At 35.7% G+C, this 19664-nt stretch overlaps 1 protein-coding gene across 1 annotated transcript; it reads right to left on the minus strand.

The window, feature by feature from the left end:
* Positions 1 to 244: 244 nt before the first annotated feature.
* Positions 245 to 9010, minus strand: LOC101891996 (venom acid phosphatase Acph-1). Its single transcript, XM_005184916.4, has 6 exons — positions 8491 to 9010; positions 3607 to 3705; positions 3458 to 3541; positions 3243 to 3401; positions 2642 to 3169; positions 245 to 591 (listed from the first exon to the last, which is right to left on the minus strand). The coding sequence occupies exons 1-6, from the start codon at positions 8656 to 8658 to the stop codon at positions 403 to 405; spliced, it is 1227 nt and encodes a 408-aa protein (XP_005184973.1). The 5' UTR covers positions 8659 to 9010; the 3' UTR covers positions 245 to 402.
* Positions 9011 to 19664: the final 10654 nt, after the last annotated feature.

The raw sequence follows: 19664 nt of genomic DNA on the forward strand, positions 1-19664 counted from the left end.
TGTTAGATATGACTTTATAGTTAAACAACCGTTAAAAAGATCAAGTTCAAAATGTGGATGGTTTACAATGATGGAATTGCTAATTAGCTACAAATATAATTAACACATACATACATACATACATACATACACTCATACATACAATAACAAAAGCACCAACGTATGGCGCAAAGACAAACTAGACCTTATCTAAAAGTTTATAAAATACGTAATTACAAGGTTCCTATGTGTGTGTGTGTGTGTGTGCGTTTCGCTTTGTTCGCTTCAACAAGTAATTAAATTTAATTACCACTTCGTATCGAAACCATAAAACTGGCCAACTATGCTAACTTTAAAAAAAAATTTAAACTATCTTAGAATCTAATGCTACCACAATTGTTGGAGTTATGTTGGCCAGCTATACTACTGATCGATCAACCTTGGCGGTGGTTCAACAAAATTACTATTCTTGGCTCTACAACGTTGTTCGTAGGGTTCATTGGGCAAGACATCGGCACTTAGCTCCACCAACCGGTCCAAAGGGCATTTTCGATGGCAATGTTGCAACTTCAACTCGTGCAGGCAACCTTTTTCATCATTGCGCAGGAAAATCTGAAATTAAAAAGGAAAATTAATAAAAACAAGTTAAAAGGTATCAATGGGTTTTGCCGTTAGGTGTATACCCTCAGCCAATGTTCGATTATTCTAATATATTATATGGAGTAGGTTCCGTATGAATAGATCAATATTGTCCATTTAGTATCGGACCTAAATAATTATGATATAAATATTGCGACGTGCCTGGGTTGGACTACATTGGTCCTTCTTTTCTTTATATGAGATATGTGATAATGTACCAGAAGATATGGTCCGATCTCCACCATCTTTATAACAGATCTTGTGTTGATGGAAATATTGAGATGTACCAAATCTGAACGGAATCGGATGTTAATTTCGCGTTTTATGAACTTCATAGTTATTCCAAATGTTGACCCTTTGTGAGGGAGGTACCAGAAGGTGTGGACCGATATATCTTGTCTTCACAGCAGATCTTACGTTAGTAGAAATAATGTGATGTGTGGAACATGAAGAGAACCGGAGGTAATTTCGGATTTTACGATCTCCTTGGTTATTCAAAACTTTGGCCCTTTGCGGGAGAGGTACCAGAAGGAATGGTCCGATTTCTTCCATCTTTGTAACAGATCTTGTGTTGATAGAAATACTGAGATGTGCCAAGCCTGAATAGAAGTGGATGTTAATTTCGCGTTTTATGAACTTCATGGTTATTCAAAATGTTGACCCTTTGTGAGGGAGGTATCAGAAGGCGTGGACCGATATATTCCATCTTCACAGCACGTGTGTAAGTGGAAATAATGTGATGTGTAAAATGTGAAGAGAACCCGAAGAACTGGTCCGATCTTTACTATCTTTGTAACGGATCTTGTGCTGATGGTACTATTATGATGTACCCAGCCAGAATGGAATCGGATTTTAATTTCGCGATTTATAGCCATCATGGGTATTCAAAATTTTGTCCATTTGTGGGGGAGGAGCCAGAAGGAGTGGAGTGATATATCCCATCTTCGCAGCAGATCTTATGCTAGTAGCATTAATGTGATGTGTGAAATGTTTAGAGAGCCTGATGGTTATTATGGATTTTACTATCGCTTTGGTTATTCAAAATGTTGACCCTTAGCGGGGGAGGTACCAAAAGGAATGGTCCGATCTCTACCATCTTCACAACAGATCTTGAGTTTATAAAAATATTTTGATGATTCTCATTCATGTCTTATAAGATATATAATTATTCAAAATTTATACCCTTTGTGGTGGAGGTACACGATAGAGTGGACCGATATGGTCCATTTTCGCACCTGACCTAGAACTATCGCAAATATTAGGATTTGCAATGTTAGATAGAATCTGATTATCCTTTCTCTTTCGGGGCAGTAAAATAATTTTTTTTTTTTTGAAAATGTCCTCCTTTTGTGGGGGAGGTACAATAAGGGGTGTATTGATATTGCCCATCTCCGAACTCGATCTAAGTTTTGTGATAATATTACGATATGCCATGTTTGGACCAAATCGGGTACTCCCTTCGAGAGTTATCGTCTGCACCAGTCAAACAGACAGACGGACGGACATCGCCATATCGACGGCAGATGTCCTGAAACGGATTTGATTCAAAAAGACCTAGGGTCTAAAATCGTTATTTCGAGGAGAAATAATAGATTTGGATTGATCTTTGCCTCGAGGTTCCAATGGTACTTCGGCTCATTGTTCTTCAGAGGCTTCTGGCCATTATTCCATCGTAGACCGTAGCATATCCTGACGAACTAATCTGCGATCCTAATACCTGACATGAACTCCTGCGAAGTTCAAAGTCTCTTCATATATCTGGTCAGAGAACCGCCATCAGCTTCCAAAAATAGAAGTGAAACATAAATCGCCACACCCTTTTGTCGACCCACTAAGAAACTAATTCTCCGGCCGACCAGCAAAAAAGTCTACCGAATCAGCAAGCTTATTCGGCCTTGATCTCTAAATAACATTAGTAACCACTCGAATTTGTCGGTCACTTTAATACAAAGTTCTGTGTGATGAAACGTACCACGCGAACCAATAACAGAGAAAACCCGTCATAGGTGGCCATTAGACTTACCTCCACATAATACTCTCCGGTCTCCGCATTTTTGTGCAACTCAAATATTGTCATAACTGAAAACCTGGGCATTTGTCGTTCCCACACCTTTAGGGCCGACAAAATACTACCCACTGTCCAATCATGTCCGGTGTATATGAACATTTTACGATCTGCCGGTTTTAGCGTGTTATCTCGTTTCTTCAACATTTCATCGAACATTTTCTTGAGAAATGGCCCTCCTTTGATTTTTTGCATTTCTGGCGTATAGGCATTGTAGATATAACTTTGTTCCGCCATAAATTGCATTTTCTCTGGAAAGTAGTCTTTAGCCCATGCCGGCAGCGGTAAACCAAAATCACGTTCAGCCTCCAGTGTTATATACAATGAATTGATGTGTTCAGCTTCGGTTATGTTAAGACCTGTCAGGGCCGATAAGTTTCGGAAAAGACTTTCATATTTGGCATGTTCTTCTTTTACTTCCGGCAATTCCAAAACTTCTTGGCGTGCCTCGAAGTAACGGGGGCAAGGTGTTCGGACCAAAAGGAGCTGAGTTTGGCAAGGATATAATGTATATTTAAGTTGGAAACATTTTAATAACTTGAAATTGAATACCACTTACCGAATCCTGATCTAATGGTTCTGAAAATATTGGTATTGGCTGCCAATTTAGGGCTGGATGCCATTCCATTGGGGTATTGCGTGGCGGAAACATACTGGCCAAAACCGTGGCCAGAGTCATCATTGCACGCGGTGAAGCCGTAGCCTGGGCATGCACTTTCTGCAAAGAAACAAATTTGAAAAATTTCTTCCAATTTTTATCGAAAATGGACTTACATCTGGTGTATAATAGGGTTCCATAAATTTTCCATAACGTTGATTCAACAGTTCACCCAACTCAAAGAGTTCACGTTTGCCCTTCTGTAAAGTGAAAATAGCTATAAAATGTCTTGGAATATTTTGAAAATAACAAAAATTTAACATACATTGGTGACATGGCCCCATCCGGTGGGTTCAAATTTGGAATGTAAATATGGATCTTTCGGATAGGTATCAACTGGAGTTCGTGGTCCATGACGGAGAACCTGTTTTAAAAGAAATAGGAATATTAGCAAATGACAGGCAATTATAAGTTAAAATAGCGTTAATTTTTGATAATTGAAATTATGACCTCAATTTGGAATATCCAAATACTTAATCTATATTATCTTGGCATATTCTTTTTAGACTCGAAAAAGGATGAACCGATTTTCCTGCAATTTTCACAAACGTGCAAATCGCATTCAAATGTCTGTAGAAGGGAGGTACGTTTACAGTACACATACATACTCAATCGTTTAGACAAAAATATCAGAAATTTGGATGGCAGAAAGCCAGAGGAGCTGTATTTGATATATTTCCCCAAATATTGTTGTTTCAGAGTGCATATTACGGCTGCGGAGGACAAAAATAACAAATCGGATGAACAATATATATGGGAGCTATAGCTATATCTGAACCGATTTCGATCAAATTTGGCATACTTATTTTCAGGTTCAATCTGATCGTACGTGCAAAATTCCATGCTATTCCATACTATTACACATTTGGTGCACAATAAAAGGCAAATCGGACGAAGATATATATGGGAGCTATATCTAAATTTTGACCGATTATCTCCAATTTCAATAGGGTTCGTCCTTGGGCCAAACAAATGATTTGTGCAAAGTTTCATCTGGATAGGGCAATAAATGCGAACTGTACTTTGTTTACAAAAATACATGGACAGATGGACAGACGGACGGACGGACGGACATGCATAAATTGACTAACAATGTGATTCTATGCAGATCATCAAAAGGAACTATGGGTCTAGCTCGTTTCCTTTTGCCTGTTACAAACAAATGCACAAAGACATAATACCCTGACCACCTTGTGGTGTAGGGTATAAAAATAATTCAATAGTCACCCAAATACGTAATTCCGTGTCGATTAGTTTTAAATTGTTGCCTATAGAGCGAATACAAAATTAGAAAATTTAAATTCTTTTAGTATATTTGAACCCCTAAATATACATCTTAAGAACAATAGGTTTGAGTTCTGACCCTGACGCTACCCCAGGCAATTTCGTGTATCGGACGATAATTGCGACATGCATATAACACCCTCAAAGCGTAGTCTTGAGGGGTGTAAAAATTTAGAAAATTTTCAATTCAAAGTTGTATGTCAAATTGAAGAAATCGCATGCGATAAAAATATGACAAAAATTGAAAAAAAAATGGAACAAAAGATATTCACTAATTTATTGGTATATTTTTCAGCGATTTTCTTAGATTTTATCCTTTTCTGGCCAGAGACCATTCCGAATTGATGGAAATTGTGAAAATCGTCCCAGCGGTTTTTGACTTATAAGCTGAATAAATAAAATCTACTTATTTTACATATTTATTATTCCTATTTTGCTATATATCCGATTTCTTGGCTTTCAGCATAATGGTCAGGAGTGACTTTTAAATGTATTTGTGATTTGGCTGGGGTTAAAAATATTCGCTGTTTAGTGGAAATTTTCCTATTTTCATACATAAAAGTTAGGGTCTATTTTCCCTCTAAATTGGTAGGTTGGTTCTAAACTCTAACTCCATGTAAATTTCGTCGATTGGTTCATAATTGTGGCCTATAGCGTAACTGCAAAATTAAGAAAATTTTCTGTTTTTGGTCCATTTCAACCCCTGAATATTTTGCAATCATCTCCAAAAACAATAGGGTTATATTCTGACCCTAACCTACCACCCTAACCACCTCCATTTTCAATTTCGGGGATCGGGCCATAATTGCGACCTGTAGCTTGATTACAAATGAACATGGGCAGACGGACGGACGGACATTTGAACTCCTTAATATCAATAATCAATATTAATCAATATTAAAAAATCGCATGTGATAAAAAATATGAAATAAAAAACAGAATGCTACAAAATCTATAATAACATCATTATCGGCTTCTTTTTATGTGATTTTTTAGATTTTATTCTTTTATGCAAAGAGGGAATTCGGTATTGACAACATTTGGCAAAATCGATCCAGCCATTCTTGAGATATAACCATTCTATCTAACATCCCTTTCCTTATCCGATATATTTACTATCGGCATCTTCGTAGAGGTCAGAATTTACCTTTTCATCTATTTGTGATTTCGCTGTGATTAAAACTATTCGCGGTTTAATGGAAAATTTGACTTTTATTTAATGCAAATGTCATGGTCTATTTCACCCACTAAATATTACCCGATGACCATCCAAATTGGAAGACTTCTGCCCAGTCCTAAACTCTAGATCCATGCTAACTCTCGCGTCCATTTTAACCCCTAAATATTATGCGATCATCTCCAAAAGCAATATAGTTCTATTCTGACCATTACTGCACCTCCATCAAAATACTCGTGAGGTTCGGATCATAACATGGACAGGACGGACGTACATACATAGCTAGATCGACTCAGCTCGGAAGATTTATATATACTTTCCTATGTGGGAAATCAATATTTCGAGGTGTTACATAATTGTTGGCCCAATCAAACTAATAATACCCCCAACACATAGTGTTGTAGGGTATAAAAAAAGCTTAAAATAAGTTAAAAGTACAATGTCTGTTTGTTTACATACATATTGAGTTACATTATGATTATTGAAGCTTTTAATCCTTTATGAGGGAAAGGGTTGGCCAATATTGCCCATTTCGTATATATGGACTACTTCCTGTGTCAAATCTTCACCATGTACCAGATACAGTAGGCCGAACCATAATAATTTTTGATGTGCAAAATTTAAAAAAAAAATAGAACACTTACATTTTTTTTTTGTTAGTCAAAATTTATCCAAAAAGATGGGACCGACATATTTTTTAGATCTATGGTTAACAGAAGTATTGAGATATGCGAAATTTGATAAAAATCGCTGACTTGTTTTGCAGGTTATAAGGGTTATAATTATTCAAAATGTTGACTTCTTTTGAGGAAGGTACCCGAAGGAGTGGGCCAATAAATTCCACATTCAGATCACATCTCAGTTTGAGAGAAACCAAGTTTGAAAGGAATCGATGAAGTGCCTTGCACACTTTGAGAGTTATACTTTTTCAAAATTCTGACCAGTTGTAGGAAAGGAGTCAACCGATATCTTCACTCCAAATCTTGTAAAAATATTTAAATGTGAGAAATTTGAAGTTAATCGGATGATTTCGCATTTAATGGGAGATATAGTTATTTCAAATGTTGACCTTTTGAGGGGAGGTACTTGAAGGAGTAAGCCTGTATTTTCGATCTTCACACCAGATCTTGTGTTAATAAAGATATTTCAATGTGTGAAATTGGAAGACAATCGGATGATTTTTCGCATTTAATGGGTTATAAAAATAGAAAATTTGGAGCCTTTGTGTGGACAAATTACTACATGTCTCATTTTTACACCAGATCTTGTCTTGAAAAAAATATTATATTCAAATTTGCAAAATTTGCACAAAATCGAATGATGCCTTATCTTTCTATGAGGGAGGTACTAGATCAACCCTACTTGTCCTGAAAAGAATTTCGTCCAAAGAGACATTGGTTCTAAAACCGATATTTCGATAAGGCATCTTTTTGAGGTATCAAATTATATTACCCTCATTTTTTGAATTTGCTGCTGATTTTTTTTATACCCTACACCACATAGTGGTATAGGTATTCCGTTTTTGTGCATTTGTTTATAACATGGAGAAGGAAGCGAGATAGATCTTAATAGAATCACTTTCTGAGTCGATTTATGCATGTCCGTCCGTCTGTCCATGTATTTTTGTGAACAAAATGCAGGTCGCATTTTTATCTAAATGAGATGAAATTTTCCAAACAATATTTGTTTTGCCCAAGGACCAACCTTTTCCAAACTTTATCGAGAATGGCTAAGATTTGTATATAGCTCCCATATAATCCTTTATCCGATTTCAGGTTTATTGTGCAAATAATGGCTAATATCAGCCCAAATGTAGTGTATTTCGGAAGGTACGTTTCCATCTTGTGAAACTCGACTCCGAAATATATTTTGTTGAATAATATCCTTCTAGAAGTGATATCATGCACCCTATAGCAATGTTATTTGGTTTAAAAGAATAATGTCTCCGTCAAATTTAGTGAAAATCGATTCAGAGTTGGATATGTCTCCCAGATATTAGTTCCCTCTGAAGCCCAGTTATAGTTATTCTAAGACTAAATATTGATAGGTGGTATAATCTACATAAAATAAATTATTTTGTTACGGGAGCTCTATTAGATAGCATAGTGGTGTAGGGTATCATATAGTCGGCCCCCCCGACTTTAAACTTTTCCTTACTGAATTCACTTTCTTTTTTAATTTTGGCACTATTTGCCTATAATTAGGCATTTTAGTTTCTAATTGTCTCTGGTTTATATTTTTCACTTGTCTTGAAATGAAATAATGCAATTGTCTTCAATTAAATTTTTCATTTCTTTCTGATACAGCTTCACATATAAGGACACTGGCCGATTTTATATTTTTAAAAAGTTTTAATTTTTTAAAAGTTGTAATAGCATTTTATTGTAATTTTTCCTATTTTTAATGTTTTTCCTTTTTTCGTATTTGGCTTCTAAATTGTCTGACGATACATAAAGTCCGTTCTCCCGTTAATAGTTCAGAATATTTTAAGTTACATTGAAATCAATTCATGTTCCATTCAATAGCTCTATTACCAATTTGAATTAAATCAGTTTTATTAATTTATTCTTTGTTTTATTACAACTCGTCATATCCATTACATTACGAATGACACTTTTGATTTTATACACACACATATATTTTTTGTTTTTATTTATTTTTAATAAAATACATAAAACCATCACTTACAATATGCACTAACTCCAATGTGGAATTTTCCGTATCCACTTCCGTGCTAAAACATTTTTCAATTTCCGATATGGTGGCGGTGGTGAAACACAAAACGATTATGGTCGCTATCAGAAAACTAAATCCCAATATTGTGAGAAAACTTTTGCGTGTCAATTGGAAAAGCATGTTTTCAAATGTTTAGTTCGTTATATCCGTTCGAAAATGTTTGTTTCTTTTTTGCGTATTTACTATTTTATTTGAAACTAAATCACTTTATTCGAAAATAGAACTTATTTCACTTTGTTACACTTGATCCTATTACCGTTCGTTTAGTTGGTTTTATTTTTTTGAAAATTCTATTCATTTATTTTTCCCATTCGTTGTGAATTTGTTGCCTGTTTTGTTCGCCTGTTAAGCGTTAACACTTTGTTTACATTTGAGTCGAACGTCACGTCTTTATCGTTTTATTAACAACCTCGAAATGAGCGAATAAAACTATTAACACTCCACCTTAAAGCGATTTTATACTGACATTTTTACAACTGTTTGGAAAATTTGTTTTTGTTGCCGTTGTTGTTATTGTTGTTGTCAATGCTTCTGAGGAGACTTCGACATGGAATAAATGCAGCAAAGAACACTTTGTGCAAATGCTCTAACCTGGGGGTTACAATAGCTGCATTTTACACATTTGCTAGCTGGCTTTGATGGGATGCTGACGAAGAAGGAAACTAGTTTGGCTTTCCTGAGTTAAAGTAGGGGAGCTGCATTACTGCACTTGTCCAATGGAAAAATCCCCATTGATGTGAATTTTCTTTGGTTACTTCAGAGTAAGGTGGAAATCCCCAATGTTTTCAAATTTGGTTTCATTTGAATGCAGTTGGAAAATAATTGATTTTTTGCAGAAAAGTAGACAAAGAGGTAGAATTTGTAAAAGGGGATTTCTACAAACAAATTTTGAGCAAATATATATATATATTTTAAATGTGTTTTTTGTATTGGCATAAGGCCGAAAAATTGTCACAACTATAATTGGTTGATTTAGGTCTTCGTTCCATTAGGTAAAGAGATTGGTATTGAAACTCCGCCAATTAAAGGAATCATAATAAGATACAAAATAAGATAATTCCTCAAAACATTGACATCTTGTGGGGAAGGAATTAGAGGAAACGGACTAATACTGCCCATTTTCACAACTGACTTAATTCCTGGTACCTGACTAAATTCCGCCGGATGTTCCAGAATATAGTCCATTTGGGCTGGTATTAGCCATTTGGTATTTAATCCAAATCTGATTCGATCTCGACAGAATTTAAGAGGGGTGTTTCTGGCCTGTTTCTGATATCTTGTATCAAATATCTTTCTTGTGGAGTGCATATTACCCATGTGTGGGACTTAAAGATCAAATCGGATAAAAAATGTATATTGGAACTATAGCTATATCTGAATCGAGTTTCACCAAATTTAATGCATTTGCTTCTGGACTGAATTCCGTCGGAAGTGTCAAAATTCACGTCATTTGAACTGATGTTGGTCAGTTGTTGGTCACAATTAACCCGAAATCGGTTGAAAATATATATGGTCACCAATTTATATTTCGGCCAAAAAATTTTTTTTTTGGAAAAGTTTATCTCACTCGGATAATAAATGCGACCTGCATTTTGTTTACAAAAATACATGGACAGACGGACTGCCATAAATCGACTCAGAAAGTGATTCTATAAAGATCCTCAGAAGTAACTATGGGACTATCTCGCTTACTTCTCCATGAGGCTTCAAGGTAAGGAAGGCCGTGGCTTCAAGGCTGGAAGATCCCAAAAAACTCCAGAGGCTCTCCTTTCACTTCTTCAGAGGCAGGAGAAAGAATCAAATCCCCAGAGGAGCAAAATGCCGCGGAGCCTTCCTCCAAAAAAGAAATAGAACTTCCCACCCATTCGTATTACGGGCAAACCTGGTCTGGTGCCTGAAAATGGAGAACAAATGAAACAAAAGACAGGCAATGTCAAAGAAAGGCGAGTGTGACAGCAGACATGTAGTCTCTGCAAAGGAGACTCAGCTAACATAGTAGAGGAAGGTGGCCACGGAACATGGAAAAGAGCGGTCATATTTTTTCTATAATTATCAGGAAGCACTATATGCACGAGTTGTGCAAGCAGTGATCGACACCGATTGTGAGTCCGCATAAAGAGCGTAGAAGTCCAGGTCAACAAGAAGAAATTGGAAAAGTACCTGCAAGGTGGGGATCCAATAATAAATGGCGAGATAAAACTCTACATGAATTGACTTTATCTCGCAATCAAACGTTGAAGTCTGCGGGTTGTTGTGGACGATAGAGATCCTTCAAAAGATGGGGCAGTAAGTTCGAGACAAAACACATTCCCGAAATCCTTGGCTTACAAAACGGCATTGGATAATCTCCTTGTGGTGGGCCTATGCTTATTTTGCTTTCTTTGAGCGTCGAGTTTTTCAAAATTGTTAACGCTATGTGGGGCAGGTAACAAAAAAAATGGTCCGATCTCTACCATCTTTATAACACATTTTGTGTTGATGGAAATATTGAGATGTACCAATGTCTTGAATAGAATCGGATGCTGATTTCACTTTTTATGAACTTCATGGATATTCAAAATTTTGAACGTTTGTGGGAGGGGTACCAGAGGAAGTGCACCGATATATTCCGTCTTACTACCAGATTTTGGGTTAAAAAAATAGTAGGATGCTTGAAATTTGAAGACAATCGGACATGAGACCTAGAACTGACGCAAATACTTAGATTTGCAAAATTAGATTATTGCTTCTCTTTCGGCGCAAAAAATATTTTTTTTTTGCAAATTTCGACCATGTGTGTGGGATGTACTTGACGGAGTGGACCGATATCGTCCACTGACGCAAATATTAGGATTTGCAAGGTTGGAGCAAAATCGGATTAGCCTTTCTCTTTCTGTGCAAAAAATATATTCTTTGAAAATTTCGACCTTTTGTGGGAGAGTTACCAGAAGAAGTGGACCGATATTGTCCATATTAACACCAGATCTTGGGTTAATGTAAATATTGGGATGTGTGAAATTTGAAGACAATCGGACTCTTACATCACATTATATAAGAGTTTTAATTATTCGACATTTTGACAATTTGTGAGGGAGGTACTTGACGGAGTAGACCGATATTGTCCTTTTTCACATCTGACCTAGCACTGACGCAAATATTAGGATTTGCAAAGTTGGAGCAAAATCGGATTATCCTTTCTCTTTCTGTGCAAAAAAATATATATTTTTTAAAAATTTCGACCTAAGTTTGACGAAAATATTACGATGTACCCAGTTTGCACCAAATCGGGTACTCCCTTCGAGAGTTATCGTGCGCACCAGCCAGCCAAACAGACAGACGGACGGACATCGACTGGGCACGTTTTGATCGTATCAAATTGTATATACCCTCTGTAGCCATATGGCTGAGGGTATAATAAAACATGGCTATTATTGTATATGAATACTGTCTCTATAAAGATAGCATTGCCATCTTGCCATTCTAAAAAATCACATTTATAAAAATTCAAATATTTAATTTGACACTGCATTTAGATAATTTCTAATAACTGAAGAATACACAACAATATAAACGTATATGTGACGAGGAAAATATTAAACATTCATTAAAGATAGTTGAGTCCAATTCTTTATGAAATACACTCACATTGATAAAAAGAAATGTTAGACCTATGACAATATCATAACATTGTGAATATTGAGTCAATATGACGAAAGTCTACAAAAACATTGTCCACTCTACATTAATTATGTTAATTAATTTAATATTTCCTGTCTGTATAGATCGGGAATGCATGCATATATTTACAATATCTTAAACCACTGCACAAACATGTGCATCTATGTATGAATATATGTTTGAAACTACTCAATAATGTTTATTTAATTAACAATTAGAATTGGAGTCGAATGAAGAAATTAATGTATTATAGAACAAATGCAAGTATCTATGCCAATTGCATCATAAACTAAAGAAACAGATGTTTTTTTAGAATGGAGCTTGTAGCAAGAGAGAGAGAGAATTTTATAATATTGTTATGCCCTCCATCATGAAATGGAATATCAATATTCTAAATTCTAAACTGACTTAACGAGGTCCGTCTGTCAACTATACTATTATTTTATGTAGAGCTTTGAAGTTTGACGCGAATACCGGTATGTTCTCTAGGATAATTGGTGTTGAAAATGGTTCACATAAAGGTATAGACCCCATGAAACTGTACCTAACGATTTTTTGTATTTTGAAGTTATCAGCTCTAATTCAAACTATTTCGGCTGCAATTTGACATTTGAAGGTCTGATGAAGAAAATATCATTATTTGTTCACACTGTGGTCTGGGTATTATGTCTTTGTGCATTTGTTTGTAACTTGGAGAAGGAAGCGAGATAGACCCATAGTTCCTTTTGATGTTCTGCATAGAATCACAGTCTGAGTCGATTAATTCATATCAGTCCATCTATCCGCCCGTCCATCCGTCTCTCCGTCCGTAAATAGCAGGTCACATTTATTTATAGATTACCACCCATATATATATTTGCCTGATTTGCCTTTTATTGTGCACCAAATGTGTATTATAAGTCCAAATAGGATGGAGTTTCGCACATACGACCCAATTGAGCTTAGAAAAAACCAATAAGCAAATGCTACAGTCGAGCGGGGCCGACCGTTGAATACCCTACAAGACTATAATAAACCATACATATAGGCGAGATACTCGAAAGAATTCCACAAGATATTTTGACAAATAATAAAAGAAAACCATCAGGTTTCGTTCTCTAATTTTCGAATAATAGCAACTTAAACTAATTTGCTCATTTCCAATTTATTGGAAGATCCTAGATCTGGAACCAATATTTCCCAAAGACCTATAATCTCTCAGAAGTGGCAAAAGATTAACATTTATTATTGGTTTTTGACTGAAACGCATCTATATGAGATACAGACATTTGACTATATTCTTCAGCGAAATCAGCGGTAACGAAATAGTCAGAAGTGCGTCTTTCCTGTATTTGTGAAATCTCCAAAAAGTCATTGGAACGGACATTTTCGTATTTTGTCTGCAAAAGTTGGCAAACTATTTCACACATTGAATATTTTTAGATGGCCATCCAAAACTGCTTGGCTTTTGAAATGTCCGGTAACCCCCATTCAAATGTGCGTGAGGATCGGGCGATAATTACGACCTGCTGACAATTTTGCAGTTTTTTGGTCCATTTTAACCCCTAAATATATGGCGATCATCTCCAAAAAGAGTAGGCTTCTATTCTGACCCTCATCTTATCCCCATGCAAAATTTCGTAAGGATCGGGCCATAAATGCAATCTGTATATGATATCTTACTTAGTTTTGTTAGCTGTAGAAATATTACCAAATGTTTAATTCAAAATGAAACAAGTAAGCAAAAGCTATAGTCGTGCGGGGCCGACTATGTGATACCCTACAACACTACAATATGTTAAAAGCCCCCTTATGTCTAAATCGATTTTGGAAGATTTCGCCTTGAAATTATGTCACGGATAAATTTAATCTAATGGTCAACCAAAATACTAGACTTCTTCGATGGCCTTAACATTATTCTCAGGCATGTCGATTGGCTTCAATTGTGCAATCAGGATTTTTTCCTGTTTTTGGTCCATTTGAACCCCTAACTATTTTGCGATCATCTCCAAAAGCAAGAGGTCCCTCTCTATCTCCAAATTTAGACTCATCTACATGCTTGTCTACGATATTTGTATGGTTTTTTTTTACACAAAAGTAATGGTCCATTCTACCCGCTGTTCTAAACTCTAACTTCATGCGAGATTTCGTGTCCTTTGGATTCTATTTGTGGCCTTTATAACGGCTACAAAATCAGGAACATTTTTAGTTGTTGGTCCATTTCAACCCCTAAATATATTGCGGACATCCTTGAAAACAATAGGTCTAACCCTTCTGAGCCTAACCCTACCTTTTTTCGTGAGGATAATTGCAATCTATATATATCTTGTGTTGTAAAATGAAAAAATATTATAAAAGGTATTCTTCAATATTATTGTCAAAATGAAAAAATCGCATGCGATAAAAAATATGAAAAAAATTAAAAAAATGTCACAAAATACTACAAAATCCATATTAACATCGTTATTGACATCTTTTTATGCGATTTTTTTATATTTTATTCTTTTACGCCAAGAGGGCATTCCGAATTGACTAAATTTGTCAAAATCGGTCCAGCCATTCTTGAGGTATTAGCAATTTAGCTAACATCCCCTTCCTTTGTATATATGTATTGTATATATTCCGCTATATATATCCGATATATTTACTATCGGTATCTACGTAACGGTCAGAATTTACCTGTTTGTCTTTTTATGATTTTGCCGGGATTAAAAATATTCGCGGTTTAATGGAAATTTGACTTTTATTTAACACAAATGTTATGGCCTATTTCACCCACTAAATTTTACCCGATGACCATCAAAATTGGAAGGCATCTGCCTAGCCCTAAGCTCTAGAACCATACCAACTTCCGCTTCGATTGGTCCATAATTGCGACCCGTAGAGCAGCTGCAAAATCAGGAAATTTTTCAGTTTTTGGTCCATTTCAACCTCTAGATATTATGTGATCATCTCCAAAAGAAATAGGGTTCTATTCTGTCACTATCCCCACCTCCATTCTTTATTTCGTGAAGATCGGGCCATAATTGCGACCTGTAGAGTGATTACAAATTAACATGGACAGAAGAACGGACGGACATACATAGCTAGATCGACTCAGCTCGGCGAGCTAGGAAGATCCATATATACTTTCCTATGTGGGAAACCAGTATTTCGTGGTGTTACATAATTTTTGGCCCAATCAAACTTATAATACCCCCAACACATAGTATTGTAGGCTATAAATATTTTCCACAATGCTCCCAAAAACCCCGAAAATATTCATTAATTTTTATACCCTCAGTCATATGGCTACAGAGGGTATATATCATTTGATATTGCAAATATGTGCCTCATTGAAATGACCCTAGTTCTCTTTGGACCAAATGCATTTCCAGCAAATTGGAGTGGTTGGTGGAAATTATAACTCTCAAAGGGGGTATCCGATTTCATCCACACATGGTGCATTGTAATATTATTGTCAAACTTAGATCGACTTCGGGCGTGGGCAACATTGGTTCACTTCTTCTAGTACCTCCCTCGCAAATATGTATACTTCATAAAATAAGAAAGGCTCAACCAATAATGCTGAAACTTGGCAAATCCCAATATTTTTGTCAGTACTAGGACAGGTGCAAAAATGTACAATATCGACCCACTCCAACTTTTATTAAATGTAAAATAAGAGTCCGATTGCACATATCTCAATATTTTTATTAACATAAGATATGGTGTAAGGATGGAATATATATCGGTCCATTCCTTTTGGTACCTCCCCCACAACGGGTCAGAATTTTGAAGTGCTATGAAGCTCGTAAAACTCGAAATTAGCATCCGATACCATTCAAACTAGCTACATTTCAATATTTCTATCAACATCTGGTGTAATAATGGAATATACGGAAGCACTCCTTCTGGCACCTTCCCCTCAACAGACCAAATTTTTAAATATTCCTATGTCACATCAAATGCGAAATAAAAATCCGATTGTCATAAAATTTCACATATTCCAATATTTTTATAATAGCCAGTAAAGAAAGTCCTAAAGTCGGGCGGGGCCAACTTTAAATATGCCGAAGCTATATCCAACTCTGAACCGACCTCGATAAAATTTGGCAAAGATATTTCTGAGCTGTATTTGATATATTTCCCTGAATATCGTTGTTACGGAGTGCATATTACGGCTGTGGGTAAGAAATACAACAAATCGGATGAACAATATATATGGGAGCAATATCTATATCTGAACCGATCTTTACCAAATTTGGCATACTACCTTCTAGACTCAATTCGGTCGTATGTGCCAAATTCCATCCCATTTGGGCAAATATAAGACGTTTGGTGTACAATAAAAGGTGAATCGGACGAAGTTATATATGGAAGCTATATCCAAATCTGAACCGATCTCGATAAAATTTAGCAAAGGTATTTTTGAGCTGCATTTGATATATTTCTCCAAATATTGTTGTTACAGAGTGCATATTACGGCTGCGGATGACATAAATAACAAATTGGATGAACAATATATATGGGAGCTATAGCTATATCTGAACCGATTTCGATCAAATTCGGCATATTTATTTTCAGGTATAATTGGGTTGTATGTGTAAAATTTCGGGCTGATATTACACGTTTGGTGCACAATAAAAAGCAAATCGGTCGAAGATACATATGGGAGCTATATCTTAATTTTTACCGATTATCTCCAATTGCAATAGGGTTCGTCCTTGGGCCAAACAAATGTTGTTTGGAAAATTTCATCTCAATCGGATAATAAATGCGACCTGCACTCCACACCTCATATTACCCTTATAATGTATTGGTGCATTTTTTGTAACATTAACAAAGAATCGAGATAGCCCCATAGTTAATTTTGAGGATCTTCATAGAATCACTTTCTGAGTCGATTTATGCATGTCAGTCCGACTGTCCATGTGTTTATGTGAACAATATGCAGGTCACATTTATTATCCGATTGAGATGAAATTTTCCAATCAATATTTGTTTGGCCCAAGGATCAACCGTATTGAAATTGGTGAGAATCGATTCAGATTTAAATGTAGCTCCTATATATATCTTCAACCGATTTCCGTTTAAATGTGATCCTAATGGCAAATATCGGTCCAAATGACCTGAATTTTAGCACATCCGACCGAAAATAGGTTCAGATACAGCTATAGCACCTGTCGATCTGTTTCATTCGATTTGGTATTCAAGTTCCCCACATTCGTAATATGCACCCCAAGACAATAATCGTTGATACCAGATATCAGATACACCCCAGAAAAATCTTGGATATGGCTCCCATATACTTCTTTATCCGATTTCAGGGGTATTGTGTACCAAATGGTTAATATCACCCCTAAGGACTGAATTTTGGCACTTTCGACGAAATTCAGCGTAGGAGCAAGTACTTAAAATTTTGGAGAAGATCGGTTCAGATATAGCTGTAGATCCCATATATATTAATCATCCGATTTGGTGTTAAGGTCCCTCACTTTCGTAATATGCGCTCCACAACAAGGACATTTGATACCGGATATCAGATATAGATCGAGAATTTCTCTGCCAAGCTCTACTAGCTGCCATACTGTATCATATAGTCGTGCCCGCTCGACTTTTAACCTTTCTCTACGGATTGTTTTTTTAATAGGATTTTAGCTACTTATAACTTTCGTATCATAGTTTAATTTTCAATTTCACTGTGCACCCATAATATATTCTCACAATTTGCATACATATCATATCAAGCAACAAATTCCATTAAAACAGCTTCCACAGCCTTGATCTTGGTGTCAGTTATTGCCACGGATAATTACAGCGTATTGAAACATGCATAATTATATTCCAACAAAGTCATTAGATTAGTCAACCTGTGCCAATATTACAACAACAAACAAAAAACGACAAAAATTTGCATATCTTGTTCTTGTTCCGTTGCCTACGACGACCATGGCAAGTGCCACATGCACACAACCCGATCTACATCTAAGTGACCCTCTTTGACTTTTACTTCCCATAAATTTCATCTAGAGTACTTTATTTGTTGTCTCAAAGTGTTTGGTTAAGCTGTCACTTTGAACATTTTTAAATCTGTCAATAGTTGTCACTTAATTTAATCTAACGACAGCTTCCGATACATTAAGAGATAATAATTATAGACTAAACAACAATTTAAATAAATTATTTATCAGTGTGTGTGCGACAGTTAATAAACAAAAAGGGTCGAAATTGAATATTTAAAAAGTCATTTGTTTGTCGTATTAGGAAGATAGATGCTAATGACAATCTAAAATGCCTCAAACAAAAAAAATGTGCAAAGAAAACAGGTGGCAAGAAAAATATTTAGAGATTTTTTATATTTCTTTAGAAAAGTTGTGTTGAGTCAGGGTTCAATCTTTATATCCTACACCACATAGTGATAAGAGTATTATGTCTTTGTGCATTTGTTTGCAACATGGAGAAGTAAACGAGATAGACCCATAGTTAATTTTGAGGATCTCACTTTCTGAGTCGATTTATGCATTTCAGTTCGTCCGTCTGTCCAGGTATCGTTGTTAACAAAATGCAGGTCGCATTTATTATTCGATTGTAATGAAATTTTCCAAACAATATTTCTTTGACCCAAGGACAATCTTTTTTGATATTGGTGAGAATCGGTTCAAATTTAGATATAGATCCCACATACATCTTCAACCGATTTGGGATTAATTGTGCACCAATTGGCTAAAATTCCACCGAAATTTTGCAAAATTTTATCGAGAACGGATCACTTTTGGATGAAGCTCTCATATAAATCTTTATCCGATACCAGGTTCATTCTGCACCAAGTTGCTAATATCAGCCCAATTGACCTGATTTTTCGTAATTACGTCTGAATTCATCTTAGAAACAAGTGCTTCAAATTTGGTGAAAATCGGTTCAGGTATAGCTATAGCTCCCACATAAAAGTTTCATCCGATTTAGTGTTTAAGTCTCTCCCATTCGTAATATATATAATCCACATATATAATCCACAACAACAATATTTGATACCAGATATCAGACACTGCTTAAAAATACATCTGCCAAATTTTATCAAGATGAGATCAGTTTTGAATAAAGCTCCCATATCTTCTTTATTGTTTATCCGATATCAGGTTTATTGTGCACTAAATGACCAATATTAACCCAAATGAACTGAATATTCGCTATTTCGACTGAATTCATCCTAGAAATAGGTGCTTCAAATTTGAAAAATTTCATCCGATTTGGGGGGTTTAAGTCCCTCACAAGCGTTATATGCAATCCACAAGAATGATATTTGGTACCAAATAACTTACTTAGCTCAAAACTACCTCTGCCAAATTTTTTCAAGATTGGATTAGATTTTGGTATAGCTTCCATATATATCTTCAACCGATTCCGGGTAAATTGTACACCAAATGGCCAACATCTGGCAAAAATTCCTAAATTTTGGAACATCCGACCGAATTCAGTCTAGAAGCAAGTACATCAAATTTGGAGAAAAT

This window comes from Musca domestica, unplaced genomic scaffold, assembly GCF_030504385.1.
Source record: "Musca domestica strain aabys unplaced genomic scaffold, Musca_domestica.polishedcontigs.V.1.1 6, whole genome shotgun sequence".
Lineage (NCBI taxonomy): Eukaryota > Metazoa > Arthropoda > Insecta > Diptera > Muscidae > Musca > Musca domestica.

What these genes read in the sequence shown, in the direction of transcription:
- LOC101891996 (XM_005184916.4), bottom strand. Translation starts at nt 8,658, where the DNA reads ATGCTTTTCCAATTGACACGCAAAAGTTTTCTCACAATATTGGGATTT. An exon ending in AACCCTATTATACACCAGAT is followed by an intron (nt 3,402 to 3,457) that starts GTAAGTCCATTT and finishes GTTTCTTTGCAG; the next exon opens with AAAGTGCATGCCCAGGCTAC. An exon ending in CCGGAGAGTATTATGTGGAG is followed by an intron (nt 592 to 2,641) that starts GTAAGTCTAATG and finishes TTTTAATTTCAG; the next exon opens with ATTTTCCTGCGCAATGATGA.